General features: G+C 46.6%; 1 protein-coding gene across 5 annotated transcripts in view; it reads right to left on the bottom strand.

Moving 5' to 3' along the window:
- Nucleotides 1–18687, bottom strand: part of HCFC1 (host cell factor C1) — a 432893-nt gene that overhangs the window by 163142 nt on the left and 251064 nt on the right. For all 5 annotated transcript variants that reach the window (XM_033922407.1, XM_033922416.1, XM_033922394.1 and 2 more), the window contains 2 exons: nt 3368–3510; nt 1883–2021 (listed from right to left, as the gene is read on the bottom strand). In XM_033922407.1, the coding sequence (XP_033778298.1) occupies nt 1883–2021; nt 3368–3510 (282 nt within the window). The remainder of the gene's footprint in view (nt 1–1882; nt 2022–3367; nt 3511–18687) is intronic.

The raw sequence follows: 18687 nt of genomic DNA, 5'->3' as shown, positions 1-18687 counted from the left end.
ATGCAACCGGAAACAGGAAATTGCGTCAGGTTGCCTGCTAGAAAAGTCTTCTCCGATGCAACCGGAAACAGGAAGTTGCATCGGAGGAGACTTTTCCAGCAGGCAACGTGACGCAACTTCAAGGCTCTGGCTGTAATACAGCACATAGCCTTATAGAAATTGCCAGTTTCAACAAGAGAAGGTAAGGGAAAAGGAGGGAGATGCATGGCCAGCCGGCGGGAGGGGGCTGCCGGATTGAACGCGCGTTCACTGTGCGTGCTAACCATTCACCGCTCCACGGGGCGGTGAATGGCCTTGTCCCCGATCTCGCGGTAACCTTTTTTTTTGGTTACCGTTTTGGCAGGTTACCCACAGCTAGCCGCGGGTAACAACCACCATGTCATTCTCTAATTCACAACTCAGAGGTGGAGCTGGAGGGAAGGGAGAGAGATACTGGACCCATGGGAGGAAGAGCTAGAGAGAAGGGGGAGATGCTGGATCTTTGGGGAGTGTTGAGAGAAGGGAGAAAGGTACTGAACCTGCAGGGAGGAGGAGAGGGAAAGGGAAAGGAAAGAGATGCTGAATCAAGGGGATGAAGGGAGTGAAATATTTAATACAGTAGAGTGGGGGAGGGAGGAAAGAGGATAAGAAACACTTTGGTGTAAAGAAGTAGGAGAAGAGAAGCTGGACACAGGGAGATATACGAAAAGAGGGGAGATGTGGGAATTGATAGGAGCATAGGAACAGGGACACAAAAGGGACTTTATTACATTACATTACATTAGGGATTTTTATTCCGCCATTACCTTGCGGTTCAAGGCGGCTTACAAAAGATTTATAAACAGGGTTACAATGTGGGTGGTATATGGATATAGTCAATGGGGCAATGTCAGACACAGGAGGGTATATGGACACAGAAAATGGCTAGACATGAGGGAGAAGAGGAACGCAGAAGAGAGATGTTGGGCTTAGGAGAAGGGGATAGAGACACAGAATAGTGTTGTTGATGAAGGCAGGGAAATGGGCACAGGGTAAATATTAGAAAGGGAAGAATAGGAGACTAAGAAGGGAGATGCTTGCTGAACATGGGGAGAAAAACACACAAAGATGGAAGATGAATGATGAGCAAGGAGAAAGAAGACATGTCAAAATGGTCAGGAGACCCTGACAAGTGAGTTAAGAGTAGACAGATGGAAACAGAAACCAAAGTCTGAGACCAATGAGATGTGAAGAATGAAATGAACAAACAAAAGGTAGAAAAAAAAAATGTATTTTCTATTTTGTGATTAGAATATATCAGATTTGAAATATGTATCCTGCTAGAACTGGTGTTAGACATAACTGGGGACTGCAAAGCCCAGGCTGTGCTTTAGCTTCCAGCTGGTTTAGGGCTCTCTCTGAACAAGGGGCAATTGCCCTAGTTGCTTTCCCCAACACTATTCCTGTCATGCGTGACTGAAGTATTCTGTTAGCTTGATTTTTCTGTGAAGCAGCAGTACGGCACTGCGGGGACTGTGTCCTTTCCTCCGACAGAAGACTACCACAAAAGGGTCTCAAGACACTCAAAGCCACCATAAAGATGAACCTAACGCGAAAAAATAAGAAAAGGATGTAGAGAAGATGACTTCTGTATGGATTGCTTGCAGAAAATGAAAACTGCAGGGATCTCTTACTCTCTCTCTAAGGTGGGAGGAGCATGCACTCAGAGAAGCCTCTGCAACTTCCAGATTGCAGGAAGGGATTGAACACCTAGTGTACTGAATCCGGAAGGGACATAATATAACATTGGATAGCATCTGTACCAGATCTGCTAGATATCACCCAGATGTGAGAAGACAGGGTCCTCCTTGCCCTCAAGAGAAAGGCAGGTGCTCTCCCTTTCCCCACCTACAACAGAACATACCTGTGGTTCCTTTCACCACCAGAGTGGTAACAGTTGGTTTGACAGCAGACACAGTCACTGGAGTGACCAGGCGGACCCCACTCATGGGAACTGTTCGCAGGATGGTGCCAGGCTGCCCTGGTGCCCCCTTTAATACCACCTGTTGGGAATAGAAAACAACAAATTTATGTTAGGAGAATAAAATAGCAACACTAAGGAAAGATGGAGCATGCTCACTCAAGGTGGCGAGAGGCCATAAACATGGAAAAGATGATTGTACTCAACTTTCGAGGATGCAAGATACTGGAGAACTGTCAGTGCCCTTCTCTACACACCCTTTACTTAGGGCAACAAAAGAAATACAAACCATTATAAATACCTTTCCAGGACATACGATGTCGAATATAGTGCAGGGCATTCTGATAAGACCCCTAAGATCCTCAAATTTTTAGGGAGATCCGCATTAATTCATTAAGGGACTAGTGCCCCATGGAACCCTAAACTCCCAAATCGCTTCTTCTTCCTGATGCAGCCTGAACAAACATTTTTACAACACACCAGTTCTCATAGTGAAGAATCAAGTGGCCAACCATTTCCAGTTTTACTTTCACCAAATCATCTATGGCTCTCCAAAGACTGGAAATATTAGTGCTCAAATTTATATCCATTAGACCAGTCCATTAAATAAATTATTTTTACATATACAAGGTTTGATCAAAAAATAAGGTGAATGTTTAAATTTGAAATGCTCGAAAACTATATGAAGAGATCCAATTTGTGGATTATTAATTTTCCTAAACAATCTCCAATAACTGCAATGTCTTTTTTTAATTTTGTTTTTAACTTCTTGCAGCTAACCAGCTGTCTCAAGAGAGCAGAACCCCACAAAGCACTCTAAACTGTAGTCTGTGCCGGACAGGTGGCCAGGCATACACCCGAGGCTCCTCTAAACACATAAAATCTGGGCAGATGGGGGAAATGGAGGAAGGGACTAGACCCTTTTGAGTGTAGCACTTCCGAGGTTGGTAGAATCCCGAAGAGGGTCCCCCAAGCTCTGTCTGCCCAGCAAAAAGGACAATAAAAAATTCCCTAACCAGATCCAACAGGCCCAAATAAACCTCTGCACAGACTTCACAACTTACCACTCCACCTGCTGGATACTGAGAAAAGACTGAGTGTAATGGGGACTGCACAGACCATGTGTACTGTAGTCAAAAGCCAATGTCTCAGTCTCCACCTGCAGGCAGAGGAATGTAAACCCATCTGTTTCTGTGCTGGTTTGGAGGGACGTTAAAGAAGTTTTCACTTAAATATATTTAGATGAAATAAGTAATTATATAAAATGAATCAATGAACTGGCTAACAAACCCTGATAGCCATCGGAGGATTATATATACACACACACACACATATATAAAACAACATTATATATTTTATGGACTGGTCTAACTTCTAACTGATATAAATTTAAAGTTTTATTTACAGAAAATGAGAAAAGAAGCTGACCTGTGTTACCCCTTGCTGCCCATGAGCTGCTGCAAGTTTTGGTACTGCAGTTATGATCTTGGCTGGAGTGCCTGTGCTGGAGGTCACCATTTTGGTGGTATAGATGGTGATGGGAGACTTAATTCCAGTACTGCTTGTTACTCCTGAGATATATGAGAAAAAGAATGAGAAAAGAGGCAGGAAAAAAAAATTAAAATTTAATAAGTCTCTTTGAAGGTTTAAAGGATTTATGCTAGTGATATAAGTTAAGTTGCGGCACAAAAAACGTAGTTGCTGCAGCTCAATGCATCATGGAAGTGCGTGACGTCAACGCAATGATATCATGCGCATGTGCGACGTCATCACGTTGACTGCTGCACATGCAAATAGGTCCTCCAAACGGGCCCTAAGCCACCAGTGGGGGGTGCCAGCAGGGAAGATGCGCACAGAGGAGAGGAACTGGCAATTCCTACAGGATGTGTCTCTTGCCATGAGAGGCACATCCTGTAGGAAGTCAGCCAGCGCCTCTCCTCCCCAGTTTGCGATACACTGTACTAGAAGATCTATGGCTGTCCTCTACACACTCTCTCCCCTGTTTGATTACTGCTGATGTATTTTCTTTGTCTACAATGCTGCTAATAGCATCTCCTCTGTTAGGAGTATTGTTTACTATAATTAGCAGAATTTGTGACTGATGTCAACATCTGTAGATAGCCTGTGTTTTGATTAAAAAGTGAAAAAAAAACTATCTCCTCCTACATGAGCTGCTAACTTTGATACACATCTTTCCCAAGCCCTGACGATCAAACCTGTAATAGCAGTGTAGAGCTGCTATAGCAGTGTAGCCTGGGTAAATTCATGCACTAGGAGTGTAGTGTTTAAGTGCATGAATTCCCATAACAGTGCTATGCAGTTCCTGAGAAAGGGCTCTAGGTACAGTATATTAACTAATGGGATAAAGTGTTAGAAGGTTGTTTCTGTGAGTTTTGAGAAGTACAGCCTTTAGAGGGCTACCTTTCTAAGGTACAGGTGTATGGGTTAAATATGAGCCTAAGACTGCCTGACCTTTGAGTTACAGCTCTCTCTGGAACTCATACAGATCTCAGTATGGAGGTTACAGTTTGTGACATCATCAGAGACTATAAAAGCTTCTATTTTAGGCAGGAGGTTGTCTTTTTGAGTTATCTCCATAATGAGATCAGGATCTTACCATTAGGAGACAATTACATCATTTATTCCAACTTTGCTGAAATATACCTTGTACATAGTTTGTTGTTTTAACCTGCAATTGTACTGTTACAAGAAGAGTCTCTTTCATTTGGAGAGAAGGAATAAAGATGGAGTTGCTTGGTCTGATATTATTCAGAGGAGAGAGTAAGAAGAATGCTTTCTGCAGCCTGCCAGACAAGGTCTGGTCCTAGCTCACGGCCCAACTAAATAAATGTGCTGTGGTAACCCTTAACCCAGTAGCTGGGCCAAAGGGGTCTTTTACAGCAGTCAGTGATACTGAGGCTCTAAGGCAGGGGTGTCAAACTCAATCACATTAAGGGGCCGAAATCCAAAACACAGGCTAAGTCGTGGGCCAGACCCCGCCCTCATAATACTACTAATCATAACACCATTTTTTCTATTCATTTTTCATATATACACACAATATAATCTTATTAACACATAATGGTAATTGTTAGCCACATAATTAAACTACACAAAACACACTGTATGCTTCTATGCATTCATTCCTACCAGAACACAGATAACCCCTATGCAAATAAGGGACCAAAAATGAAAAGTACTAATATATTTTAAAAACATCCTAAGATTCTTTTTTTTTTTTATAATTTGTTTATTCATTTTTCATATTACAGCAAGTGTATCAGGAAAATACATATAACCTTATAAACATACACTTGATTTTCCTTCATGAATACTTTAAGTACAATACATCCTAAGATTCAAGATTCTGCATGCAGTACAACCCCCAGAGAAAAAGAAACAAATGTATTTCTTCCTGAGCAGTGAATAAGATAGACAGCAGATTAAAATGCTCAATATTGACACAATTCAAACACTAACTTGAAAATAAAATCATTCCCCCTATCTTTGTTGTCTCCCTCCCTCCATGCTGTGCCTCCCTCCGGCGGGTGTTTAACTTTCTGGCCGGCTCCAACCTGGCTGTTTTATGTGGCCCGGGGTCCGATGCCCCCGGTGTTATCTTGTGGCTGGCTCCCTCCTCCTCACAGCCTTAGTGTGAACAGAGCCGTGTGCAGCAGCTCTTCGTGCGTCCTGCACCTGAACCTGACTTCGCAACATTAGAGGGAATGCTCCTGGATGAGGTGTGGGACACGCGAAGAGCCACTGCGATGAGGAGGGAGCCGGCAACAAGGTAACACTGGAGGCATTGGACCGCGGGCCGCATAAAATGACCAGGCAGGCCGGATTTAGCCCGCGGGCCTTGAGTTTGACACCATTACAGGTCGATTGAATTAAATTTTTTCTGTGGTTCTCTCCTTCCAGTAGGTGTGCTTGAAAGTTTTTGGAATCCCATGGGCATAAAGTTACCATATTTGTAAAGCCAGAAAAAAAAAAAAAAGAGAGAGAGGACACATAGCCCCACCCACCCAGCCCCACACCTGACCTGGCCCCTTGCGCCTCCCCTCCCCTCAGCAGTTGCCTGCTATGTGCAGTCAGGGTCACAGCAAGGTTTTAATTGCACTCCATGCAACTTGCCCTCCATGGCGCTCTCATTCTTTCTTGTGCTGCACCCATATCAGACTTTCAGTTGTGAGTCTATAAAATACTGAGTAGAGTAGATCAACCCTTGAGTTGACAACCACATGGAAACAACATTAAACAGTCCTCCAGATGTAACAGATCTGAAGCATCAGGGGTAATTGCAAACACCAACCAAATAACAAAATAGCAGTCTATGTGGGCTATATTTCAAAGCATAGCCAAAGAAACTAGCTCTTTGCTGACCATAGACAGGTTCAGTACCTCTCCCTCCTAACCTCTTAAAAACATTCACCAAATGGTCAAGTATAACAAACAGTCTCAGAGTTCTCAGCAACACATGCAGAGCACAAGTTACACTGTCAACCCCCTCCCTCCTTTAAAAAATACCCTCTACTGCTGTATCGGGCCTGGAACTACAAGTTCAGCCAGCATACCTGGCAAATTTGACATCCAAGGGCAATAATTTTTTAACATCCTCTCCTCCAGTGTTCTCCCCAGCGCTTTTCAGCCGGGCGCTCCGCCCAGCAAATTTAGATTACCGCCCGGCTGTCATCTGCCGAATCCTGCTGCCACCACTGCTTTAACGCGCAGCCTGAAGAGCCGCCGAAAGACTCCCGCCGGACTTTAAACAAAACAAAACCCAGCAAGCGACTTGAACCCGGCTTCCCTCCGAAATCGGAAGTTACATGGGGGGAGGGGGGGAGGTAGGGAAGAGAAGCCGGCATGGACCATTAGAGCCCCGGAGCATGCGGGATATAGGCCAGCCACGGAGGGAAGCTTACTTGCTCTTGCTTACTTCGGGCCTTTCTCGCTGCCGGGTCCTGCCTACTTTCTGTTTCCGCAAAGGCAGGACCCGGCAACAAGAAAGGCCCGAAGTAAGCAAGAGCAGCAAGTTGTATGCTTCCCTCTGTCGCTGACCTTTGGGAGATAGGTCAGCGATGAAGGGAAACTTGCAACTTGCCTTTGTCTGTAGCGAATCTGCCGGGTGTGTGAGACGGGAGGGGGGGGTGAATGGGAGGAGAATGCTGCTGTACCCAATTAGAGGGGGAGGGGGAAGAGAAATGCTGGTGCTTCTGCTGTACCCAATTGGGGGTGGGTTAAGAGAAATGCTGATGATGCTGCTGCTGTACCCAATAGGGGGAGGGGGAAGAGTCATGCTGCTGCACCCAATTAGGGGGGAGGGTGAAGAGAAATGCTGCTTCTGCTGTACCAAATTGGGGGGAGGAAAGAGAAATGCTGATGATACTGCTGTACCCAATGGGGGGAGGGGAAGAGAAATGCTGCTGCACCCAATTGGGAAGAGAGAGGGAAGGAGGGAGAAGGAAGATCAGGAAAAGGAGGAAAGAGATGCAAAGACCATGGGAGGGAGGGACAGGAGATACCATACCATGGAGTGGAAGAGAGAGATGTCACGGCATATGGGGGGGAAGCAGGGCCGGATTAAAGGATAGGCTCAGTAGGCACAGGCCTAGGGCCTGAAATGGTCAGGGGGGTCCCGCCAGTGCTGTGCTTTGGGGACTCACCCTTGCTGGATTCGCTGGCAGCAGCAGCAGCCTCATCATCATCCCGGGCGCCCCCCCCCCAACCCGATCCGACCCTCCTATCTCTCCCTCCTTCTCTCATCAGTGATGTGCCAGAGGGAATCACGGCAGGAGAAAGTCCTGAAGCAGCCTGCTTAGAGTAGAGCAGTGCTGTTTAGAGTCTCATGATGGGAGGGAGGGAGAGATAGGAGGGTCGTGGGGGGGGAGAGTAGCAGTCTGCCCCGGGTGCTCGGCCTGGCGTCATGAACTTCTTCGGCTTGCAACAGCATTTACAATTCACTACTGTTGCCAGCTTCAGGCTTTCCTCTCTGCTGGGTCCTGCCTACTTCTGTTTCTATGAAGGCAGGACCCGACAGAGAGGAAGGCCCGAAGCTGGCAACAGCAGCAAATTGTGAATGCTGCTGCCTGAAGAACTTCATGACGCCAGGCCTTGGGTGACAGAAGGAGGAAAGGGAGCAGAGGGGGAGATACTTGCTGCACCCAACTGGAGGGAGAAAGAAGATGAAGGAGGGAATGAAACGAGATGCCAGGGATTGGAGGGAAGGAGGAAAGTATGCCAAACCAAGGGAAAAGGAAGGGGGAAAGGAAAGAGAAGATGTCAGAGCATGGAGGGGGAGGGGGAGATGGAAGGAAAGGAAAGAAGTGAGATGACAGAGAATCAGGGAAGGGAAGATACCAGACTGTGGGGTGTGAAGGAAAGAAAGGAGAAGTGAGAGTTGCCAGAACATAGGGGACGGGATGTTGATAGAAAAAAATGGAGAGGTGGCAGAGCTGAAATCAATCATGTACAAAGGAGAAGAGAAGGGGCACAGGATAGACAGTTTATTGAAGGAGCATAAAAAGAGGGAAGATGCTATATGAAACGAGGAGAGGGCGGACAGTGGATGGAAGGGGCTGATGCTGTATGGAAGACAGAGCGGACAGATGCTGGCTAGAAAGAAGAGTGAAGACAAGATGATTAAAGCAGAAACAACAAAAGGTAGAAAAAAAAATTTTTTTGTTGCTTTACGTTGCTTTAGTAGTATTGTATCTATTGATTAAAGTTTATAAATAGGAAATGGAAATAAGGCAGTTTTTTGGGGACTAAACCCCTTTCCTCAGGTCAGGACAGGATACCATAACAGCAGGGGTGCCCAAATGGTCGAGCACGATCGACCAGTAGATCGCAAAGGCAATGCGAGTCGATCGCGTTGCCTTGGCAATCCTTTTCTTCCTGCCTCCCTGAGCCAGGCCAGGCGCGTACAAGCGTCGGACTCACAAGACTTCACCTCCGACGTCAATTCTGATGTCAAAGAGGAAGTTCTGGGCCAGCCAATCGCTGCCTGGCTGGCCTGAAACTTCCTCTCCGACATAAGAATTGACATCGGAGGTGAAGTCTTGTGAGTCCGGCGCTTGTACATTCCTGGTCTGGCTCGTGGAAGCAGGGAGAAATCGGCATGGTGGCTTAGGGAGTAGGGAAAGAATCGGGGAAGTGGAGAAATTGGCGCGATGGCTTGTGGGGCAGGGGGAGGGAGAAAGAAAGAGAGACAGAAAGAAAAAGGGAGGGGCAGAAAGAAAAAAATATTTGATTTATAGTCAGAAGAAGGAAGTGCAAACAGAGACTCATGAAATCACCAGACAAAAAGGTAGGAAAAATGATTTTATTTTCAGTTTATTGATCAAAATGTGTGTTTTAAGAATTTATATCTGCTGTCTATATTTTGCACTATGGCTCCCTTTTACTAAACTGTAATAGCGGTTTTTAGCGCAGGGAGCCTATGAGCATAGAGAGCAGCGCAGGGCATTCAGTGCATCTCCCAGCTCTAAAAACCAGTATTGCGATTTAGTAAAAAGGGAGGGGGTATATTTGTCTATTTTTGTATAGTTGTTCCTGAGGTGACATTACATAGAATCGTCTGCCTTGACCTCTTTGAAAACCCACGGAATATAAATGATAATTAACATTTTCTCTGCGTACATTGTGCTTTGTGTTTTTTAAAAAATTTTATTGTTGGTAGATCATTTTGACTTGGTCATTTTAAAAGTAGCTCGCAAGCCCAAAAAGTGTGGGCACCCCTGCTGTAGAGCCATTTCTTGTATGACTAGATGAGCTATATTTATCTTTTTTTTTAGTTGTTTAAATTCATGCAGAAATAAATGGCTAGATTGAACCTAATGACTTCATTAATGCCTTTCCCTTTTTTAAACCTCTATACCATTTGAAAGAGGGCAAATACTTCTTAAATTTAGTAAAAATATTCTGGCACAAGTATCAAACCTTTAAAAAAGGAAGTCATATTGAGCATTGGAAAATAATAATAATAATTAACTAATTTAGGGCTCCTTTTACTAAGTTACGATAGTGGTTTTAGTGTGCACTTAGCGTGCGGAGGAATTGCCATGCGCGCTAGATGCTAACGCCAGCATTGAGTTGGCGCTAGTTTTCCCACGTAGCGCAGGGGTTTGCGTGCGCTAAAAATGCTAGCGCACCTTAGTAAAAGAGGGGGGTTAATTTTCCCATTCCGCCCCACCCAGCTACTTTTTCATGCCACTCAGCTGGAAAAAATTTCTGGGGAGAACACTGCTCTCCTCTATATATATAAAAAAAAATATTTTTAATAATAATCCATGAGTCACACCTAGGAAAAGGAGAAATTAGGTTCTTATCTTCTAATTTACTTTCTTTTAGCTTCTTCAGACCGGTAGAGGTTAATCTTTACGAGTGGGTATATATCCTAATCTGAGTGGGTATATATCCAAATCATGACAAAAGGTGGAGACTGAAACAAAACTGTGGAATAGTACATAAGAGATACCTTCCCCTATTCCTATCAGTCTGCCGAATAGCCAAGCAAAACTAAGAACTGGAAACAGAAATAAATAATACTCCGAACAGCAGTAATAACTAACATAACCAAATGGTGTTGGAAAATGCAGAGGAGAGATACCAGCCGAGCCACAGCCGTTGTTCTTCAATTCCATTGCCCTAGAAAAATACTAGAACTCGCAGCAAAAAAACAAAACTACCCATGAAACAGCCACAAGAACACAACAACTAACAGGTGGAGACCTCTACCAGTCTGGAGAAGTTAAAAGAAAGTAAATTAGCAGGTAAGAACCTAATTTCTCCTTCTTTAGCACTCTCCAGACAGGTAGAGGTTAATCTTCACGAGTGGGACGTACCAAAGCAGTCCCGATCACGGATGGGACTCCCAAAGGGCCGATACCAGAACACACTTACCAAACACTGCGTCCCGACGCACCTCAACGTCTACCCAATAGTGTCTGACAAAGGAATGCAAGGAAGACCAAACCACAGCCTTACAAATGTCCACTTGAGGCATAAGTGAAGACTCAGAAGCTGCCTGAGCCCAAGTGGAATGAGCCTTGAGAAATTATGGGACAGGCTTCTTCCTCAGAAGATAAGCGGAAGCAATAGTCTCCTTGATCCAGTTTTAGAAGCGCCATCTCCCTTACGAGGACCCGCTAGAAGGACAAAGAGATTATCTGATTTCCAGATTTCCTGGGTCCTCTGCACATAAGAGCGAAGAACCCGACCGACATCTAAATTACGCAACTGCTTCTGCTCAGAAGACCCCTCCCGACTACCCAACATCAAGAGGACCATTGTATGATTGACATGAAAAGGAGATACTACCTTCAGCAGAAAGGAAGGAACAGGCCTCAAGACAATCCGCTCCCTAGAAAACTCCATAAAGGGAGCCCTACAAGAGAAAGCCTGCAGCTCAGAAACACGTCGGGCAGAAGTAATGGCTACCAAGAAGACCATTTTAAGAGTAAGGTCCTTCAAACAGCAAGCGCCCAACAGCTCAAAAGGAGGGCGCATTAGCACTGAAAGAACCAGATTCAGATCCCAAGATGACACAGAGGGGCACATGGGAGGCTTGAACAATTTAGCTGCCCGCAAGAAGCGAATCACATCAGGAATGGAAGTCAATGCTGACCTTTTAACAACCCATGAAAGGCTGACAAGGCCGCAAGCTGAACCTGGAGAGAAGACCAAGCCAGTCCCCTATCCAGGCCATCCTGCAAGAACTCTAGGATGTAAGGCAGGGAAGCACAAAAAGAGACCACTCCCCGCACATGACACCACCCCTCAAAGAGACGCCAAACCCTCACATAAGCCCAAGAGGTAGAATGCCTCTTGGACCCCAAGAGAGTAGAGATTACCTTATCAAAATACCCCTTCTTACCTAGGCGGCCCCTTTCAAGAGACAAGCCGTAAAACAGAAGGGAATCGGATCGAACATGGGAATGTGACCCTGCGTCAGAAGGTCGTCCAAGAGAGGCAGAGGAAGAGGATCTGCCACCAGATGCCTCACCAGATCCGCTTACCACAGATGTCGAGGCCAATTCGGAGCCACCAGAACCACCAAACCCTCACATAAGCCTGAGAGGTAGAATGCCTCTCGGACCCCAAGAGAGTAGAGATCACCTTATCAGAATACCCCTTCTTACCTAGGCGGCCCCTTTCAAGAGACAAGCCATAAGACAGAAGGGAATCAGATCGAACAGGGGAATGTGAACTTATCCAAGAGAGGCAGAGGAAGAGGATCCGACACCAGATCTGCATACGGCAGCCACCAGATCCACCAGGCCCGGATGGCAAACAATGTGGAGTAGAACTCTGCCCACTAATGGCCACGGAGGGAACACATACAACAGCCCCTCCATTTGCCATGGTTGAACCAGAGCATCCAGACCCTCAACCTAACCATCTCTGCGACGACTGAAGAAGCTGGGTGTTTTGGCGGCGACACCTGTGGACATCAGGTGCATGAGGGGCTGACCCCAAGACTACACTATCAACTGAAAGGCCACGTGGCTTATATACCACTCTCCAGGATCTAGCACGTGAAGAACTGAGGAAGGCCGCTTAAACATTCTGCACTCCGGCTACGAGGGAGGCTGAGATGACCTGAAGATGTGACTCTGCCCAGACTAAGAGAAGAGCCGCCTCCTACATCACCTGAGTGCTCTTTGTGTCCCCCTGACGATTGACATATGCCACCGCCATGGCATTGTCCGACAGAACCCGGACCAACTTGCACGTCAAGGAGGACTGGAAGGATAACAGCGGCTCTAGTCTCCACAACATTGATCGACCATGACGCCTCCTTCGTGGACCAGGTGCCCTGAGCTGAGTGACCTAGACACAGAGCTCCCCAACCGAGACTGACATCCATGAAAAGCATCATACACTGTGGCTGATCCAGACACATTCCTTGTACAAGATGGGAGGTCTGAAGCCACCAACAAAGAGAGCAGCGAGCCAAGCCCCGCAGAGGAACAGGGTGATCCAGACGGAGCCTCTGGGGCAACCACCTCCGAAGCAGATCATACTGAAGAGGACGCATGTGGGCCCGAGCCCACCTCACCACAACGAGGGAAGCCGCTATCAACCCCAAAACTTGAAGGAAATCCTGCAACCGAGGACACCGGGACGCCATAAGCAGGCAAAAACCGAGATTGCAATTTGCTTACCCAGGCCTCTGGGAGGAAGACCTTCCCCAAGGGGATGTTGAATACAATCCCAAGATACTCCAGGCGCTGTGAGGTGGCCAACCAGCTTTTGGCAAGGTTGACAAACCATCTCAGCGACTGTAGGAACTCCACCATTCGAGTCATGACCCGGGTGCTCTACTGGAATGACTTTTAGCAAAACAACCGTAACAGGTGTTATCCAAGGACAGCAGGCAGCTATTCTCACATATGGGTGACGTCATTGACGGAGCCCGGATGCGGAAGCCTCGCAAGCAGACTTGCTTGTAGAAACTAGAAGTTTTGAGTCGACCACACCACGCATGCGCGAGTGCCTTCCCGCCCAGCGCAGGGCGCGTCTCCTCAGTTCAGATAACTAGCAGAGAGGTGAGTGGGTTGTGAGAATAGCTGCCTGCTGTCCCTGGATAACACCTGTTACGGTAAGTAACTGTGCTTTATCCCAGGACAAGCAGGCAGCCTATTCTCACATATGGGTGACCTCCAAGCTAACCAGAGTGTGATGGTGGGAGCGTTGGCAAATTAGGAGAATAAATTTTGTAATACTGTTTGACCAAATTGTCCATCTTGTCTGGAGAAAGTATCCAGACAATAGTGAGATGTGAAAGTATGAACAGAGGACCAAGTAGCAGCTTTGCAAATTTCCTCAATGGAAGTAGATCTGAGGAAAGCTACGGAAGCTGCTATTGCTCTGACTTTATGGGCTAAGACTCTACTATGGAGGGGCAATCCAACCTGGGCATAGCAGAATGAGATACAAGCAGCCATCCATTTGGAGATGGTACGCTTAGAGATAGGATGTCCCAACTTGTTTAGATCAAAGGAGACAAAAAGTTGAGGTTCTGTGTGGTTTGGTGCATTCCAAATAGAAGGCCAAAGCACATTTATAGTCCAGAGTATGAAGAGATGATTCTCCAGGATGAGAATGAGGCTTCGGAAAGAACACTGGAAGAACAATAGATTGATTGAGATGAAATTCCGATACCACTTTAGGAAGGAATTTTGGATGAGTACGGAGGACCACCTTGTCATGATGAAACACCGTGAAAGGTGGATCAGCAACTAAAGCTTGCAGCTCACTGACTCGAGCAGTAGTAAGGGCAATGAGAAACACCACTTTCCAAGTAAGATACTTCAGATGAGCCTTGTCAATTGGTTCAAATGGAGGCTTCATCAGTTGAGCAAGGACAACATTGAGGTCCCAAACCACTGGAGGCGGTTTGAGAGGAGGTTTGACATTCAAAAGTCCTTTCGTGAATCTGGAAACCACCGGATGAGCAGAGAGGGGTTTCCCTTCGATAGGCTGATGGAAAGCTGCAATTGTACTGAGATGGACTCGGATTGATGTAGACTTGAGGCCAAAGTCGATAAGTGCACAAGATAATCCAAAACAGAAGATAAGGAGGAATGTTGAGGCTCCTTATCGTCAGAAAAACACCACGTAGAAAATCTAGTCCATTTTTGGTGATAGCATTGTCACAGTGGTAGGTTTCCTAGAAGCCTCTAAAATGCCCCTGACAGGTTGAGAAAACTGCAGAGGAGTCATGTTGAGAGGTACCAAGCTGTCAGGTGTAGAGACTGCAGGTTGGGATGAAGCAGAGATCCCTGACTCTGTGTAAGCAGAGATAGAAAAACTGGTAGAAGGTATGGCTCCCTGCTGCTGAGTTGAAGTAGAAGGGAGTACCAAGGTTGTCACGGCCACCGAGGAGCAATCAGAATCATAGTGGCAAGATCGTTCTTTAACTTGACAAGAGTCTTGAGAATGAGAGGGAATGGAGGGAATGCATAGAGGAAGAGATTCGTCCATTCCAGGAGAAAAGCATCTGCCTCAAAGCGATGAGGAGAGTATATCCTGGAGCAGAACTGAGGCAGTTTGTAGTTGTGGGGAGCTGCAAAGAAGTCTATCTGAGGTGTTCCCCACTGTGAAAAAATGTGATGAAGAGGCGAGGAATGGAGTGTCCATTTGTGAGGTTGCAAAACACGACTCAAGTTGTCCGCCAAGCAATTCTTCACCCCTTGGATGCAGACAGCTTTGAGGAAGGTGTTGTGATGGATTGCCCAGTCCCAAACCTTCAGAGCTTCTTGACAAAGGAAGACAGATCCCTTCCCTCCCTGTGTGTTGACATAATACATGGCAACTTGGTTGTCCGTCCGCATGAGGCCTACCTGGTCATGAAGAAGATGTTGAAAAGCGTTGTGAGTCTTGAGGATTGCTCTGAGTTCCAACAGATTGATACGACACTTACAATCCGTACTGGTCCAGTGGCCTTGTGTACGGAGACCATCGAGGTGAGCCCCCCAAGTGTAGGTCGAAGAGTCTGTCGTGAGGACCTTCTGATGGGGGAGCGTTTGAAAAAGCAAGCCTCTGGAGAGATTGGAAGAGAGCATCCACCAACGGAGAGACTGCTTCAATGAAGGAGTGACTGTTATGTGTCGAGAAAGTGGGTCGCAAACCTGCGTCCATTGAGATGCCAGGGTCCACTGAGGAATTCTAAGGAGAAGTCTGGCAAAAGGAGTCACGTGTACTGTGGAGGCCATGTGACCCAGAAGTACCATCATGTGTCTCGCTGAGATGGAAGAACGGGAAGACACTGTATGACAAGAGTTGAAGAAGAGCTTCTAGACGTTGTTGCAGAAGGAATGCTCTGAGTTGGATAGTATCCAGAACAGCTCTGATGAATTGTAGATTCTGTGAGGGCTGAAGTTGGGATTTGGGAAAGGTGATTTCGAATCCCAAACTTTGTAGGAACCAGGTAGTCCGTTAGGTTGCTACAATAACCCCTTGAGATGTTGAATCTTTGATGAGCCAGTCGTCCAGGTAGGGAAATACCTGAAGGCCATGGATTCTTAGAGCTGCTGCTACCACTACCAGGCACTTGGTGAACACTCTGGGGGATGAAGCCCGGCCGAAGGGCAGTCAGTCGGAAGATTGAAAATTTTTTTTTTTTAACTAGAAATACAAGAAATAAATTAAGAACAGCGATTCATGAAGAAAAATATACAAACCACGGTTCAGAGAAGGCACGAAGTAACGAAGTTAAACGCAGAGAGTCAAAGAAGGACTTTTCGGCTCCGCAGAAAACTGAGAACTGAGGAGAAGCGCCCTGCGCTAGGCGGGAAGTCACTCGCGCATGCGCGGTGCGGTTGACTCGAAACTTCTAGTTTCTACAAGCAAATCTGCTTGCGAGGCTTCCGCATCCGGGCTCTGTCGATGACGACACCCATATGTGAGAATAGGCTGCCTGCTTGTCCTGGGATAATGTCCTATGTCCGTAAGGTCGCCACGACGACCACCATAACCTTGGTGAACATCCGTGGAGCCGTGGCCAGGCCAAAAAGGAGCGCATAGAACTGATAGTGCTGGCCCAAGATCACCAAACGAAGGAAGCGCTGATGAGAAGCCCGGTTTGGAACATGCAAGTAGGCTTCCATCAGGTCAAGAAAGGCTTTCAATGTAAATCGCCTAGAAGTCGCCTGACTATGGTGGTATAGAAAAAAAGTTACTATTATTAAATAATCCCCTTGATGAACCACCAGAATCAAAGATTGCAGTATTTCCACGCGAAAAGGTGGAACTCTGAGAGCCTGTTGACCCACTTCAAATCTAAGATGGGCCAAATGGACCCCTCTTTCTTGGGTATGACAAAGTAAATCAAGTACCTGCCGGTGCAACACTCATAGAAACATAGAAAGATGACGGCAGAAAAGGGCTATAGCCCATCAAGTCTGCCCACTCTACTGTCCCACCCCATTAAGTCAGAGTGCTGTTCGACCCACGTAGAGATCCCACGTGGATGCCCCATTTATTCTTAAAGTCGAGCACGCTAGTGGCCTTGATCACCTGCACCGGTAGTTTGTTCCAGTGATCCACCACCCTTTCTGTAAAGAAATACTTCCTGGTGTCACCACCAAATCTCCCTCCTCTGAGTTTGAGCGGGTGCCCCCTTGTGACTAAAGGTCCCTTAGGAAAGAATATGTCGTTTTCCACCTCGACACGACCTGTGACGTACTTAAATGTCTCAATCATGTCACCCCTCTCCCTGCGCTCCTCTAGAGAGTAGAGCTGCAACTTGCTCAGTCTTTCCTCGTATGAGAGACCCTTGAGTCCGGACACCATCCTAGTGGCCATTCGCTGGACTGACTCAGCTCGAAGTACATCTTTACGGTAATGTGGCCTCCAGAATTGCACACAGTATTCCAGATGAGGTCTCACCATGGTTCTGTACAGTGGCATTATGACTTCAGGTTTACGGCTGACGAAGCTTCTATTGATACATCCCATCATCTGCCTTGCCTTGGATGAGGCCTTCTCTACTTGTTTGGCAGCCTTCATGTCTGCACTGATGATTACTCCCAAGTCCCGTTCTTCTGAGGTCGTAGCTAGTGTTTCTCCATTCAAGGTGTATGTTCTGCATGGATTTCTGCTGCCGAGATGCATCACCTTACACTTCTTTGCGTTGAAGCCCAGCTGCCATGTTGAGGACCAGTTTTCCAACTTGATCAGATCCTGCGCCATATCATCCGTGATTTCGCTTTCACCTACTATATTACACAGCTTGGCGGCGGCGGCAAACAGCGCTACTTTTTCCTGAAGCTCTCGGGTCAAGTCCCTTATGAATATGTTAAAAAGGGATGGTCCCAGGACTGAGCCCTGCGGCACTCCGCTAGTCACCTCCGATGTCTTAGAGAGGGTGCCATTGACCATCACCCTCTGAAGTCTTCCACTCAGCCAATCATTGATTAGTTTCTCACCTAACCCCATCGATTTCATTTTGTTTAATAGTCTACGGTGTGGGACACTGTCAAATTCTTTACTGAAATCCAAGTACACTATGTCCAGAGACTCTCCCGAGTCTAGCTTTCCTGTCACCCAGTCAAAGAAGTTGATAAGATTGGATTGGTATGACCTGCCCCTAGTGAATCCATGTTGACAGGGATCCCTCAGATTCTCCTCATCCAATATCGTGTCTAATTTACCTTTAAGTAGAGTTTCCATGAGTTTACACACTATTGATGTGAGACTTACTGGTCTGTAATTCGCAGCCTCCGCTCTGCAACCCTTTTTGTGCAGAGGAACAACATTGGCAGTTTTCCAGTCCAGGGGGACTCTCCCCGTACTTAGGGAGAGATTGAAGAGCATGGCTAACGGTTCCGCCAAAACATCGCATAGCTCTCTGAGCACTCTTGGGTGCAGATTGTCCGGTCCCATGGCTTTGTCCACCTTGAGTCTTGACAGTTCTTTGTAAACATCAGCTGGTGTGAACTCAAACTTCTGAAATGGGTCATCCATGCTTTGCTTTGCATCCAGCCGAGGCCCGTGCCCTGGTGCCTCGCAGGTAAAGACTGAACAGAAGTAATCATTCAGTAGTTTGGCTTTATCGGAGTCAGTTTCCACATAATTCCCGTCTGGCGTTCTAAGGCGTACTATCCCATTTGTGTTCTTTTTCCTGTCGCTAATGTATCTGAAGAAGGATTTGTCCCCTTTCTTGATGTTCTTTGCTAGAGTTTCTTCCATATGAAGTTTGGCCTCCCTGACTGCTGTTTTGACCGCTGCAGACTTTGTCCTGT

This window comes from Geotrypetes seraphini, chromosome 1, assembly GCF_902459505.1.
Source record: "Geotrypetes seraphini chromosome 1, aGeoSer1.1, whole genome shotgun sequence".
Taxonomy (NCBI): domain Eukaryota; kingdom Metazoa; phylum Chordata; class Amphibia; order Gymnophiona; family Dermophiidae; genus Geotrypetes; species Geotrypetes seraphini.
This window is presented reverse-complemented; position numbering and strand designations above follow the sequence as displayed.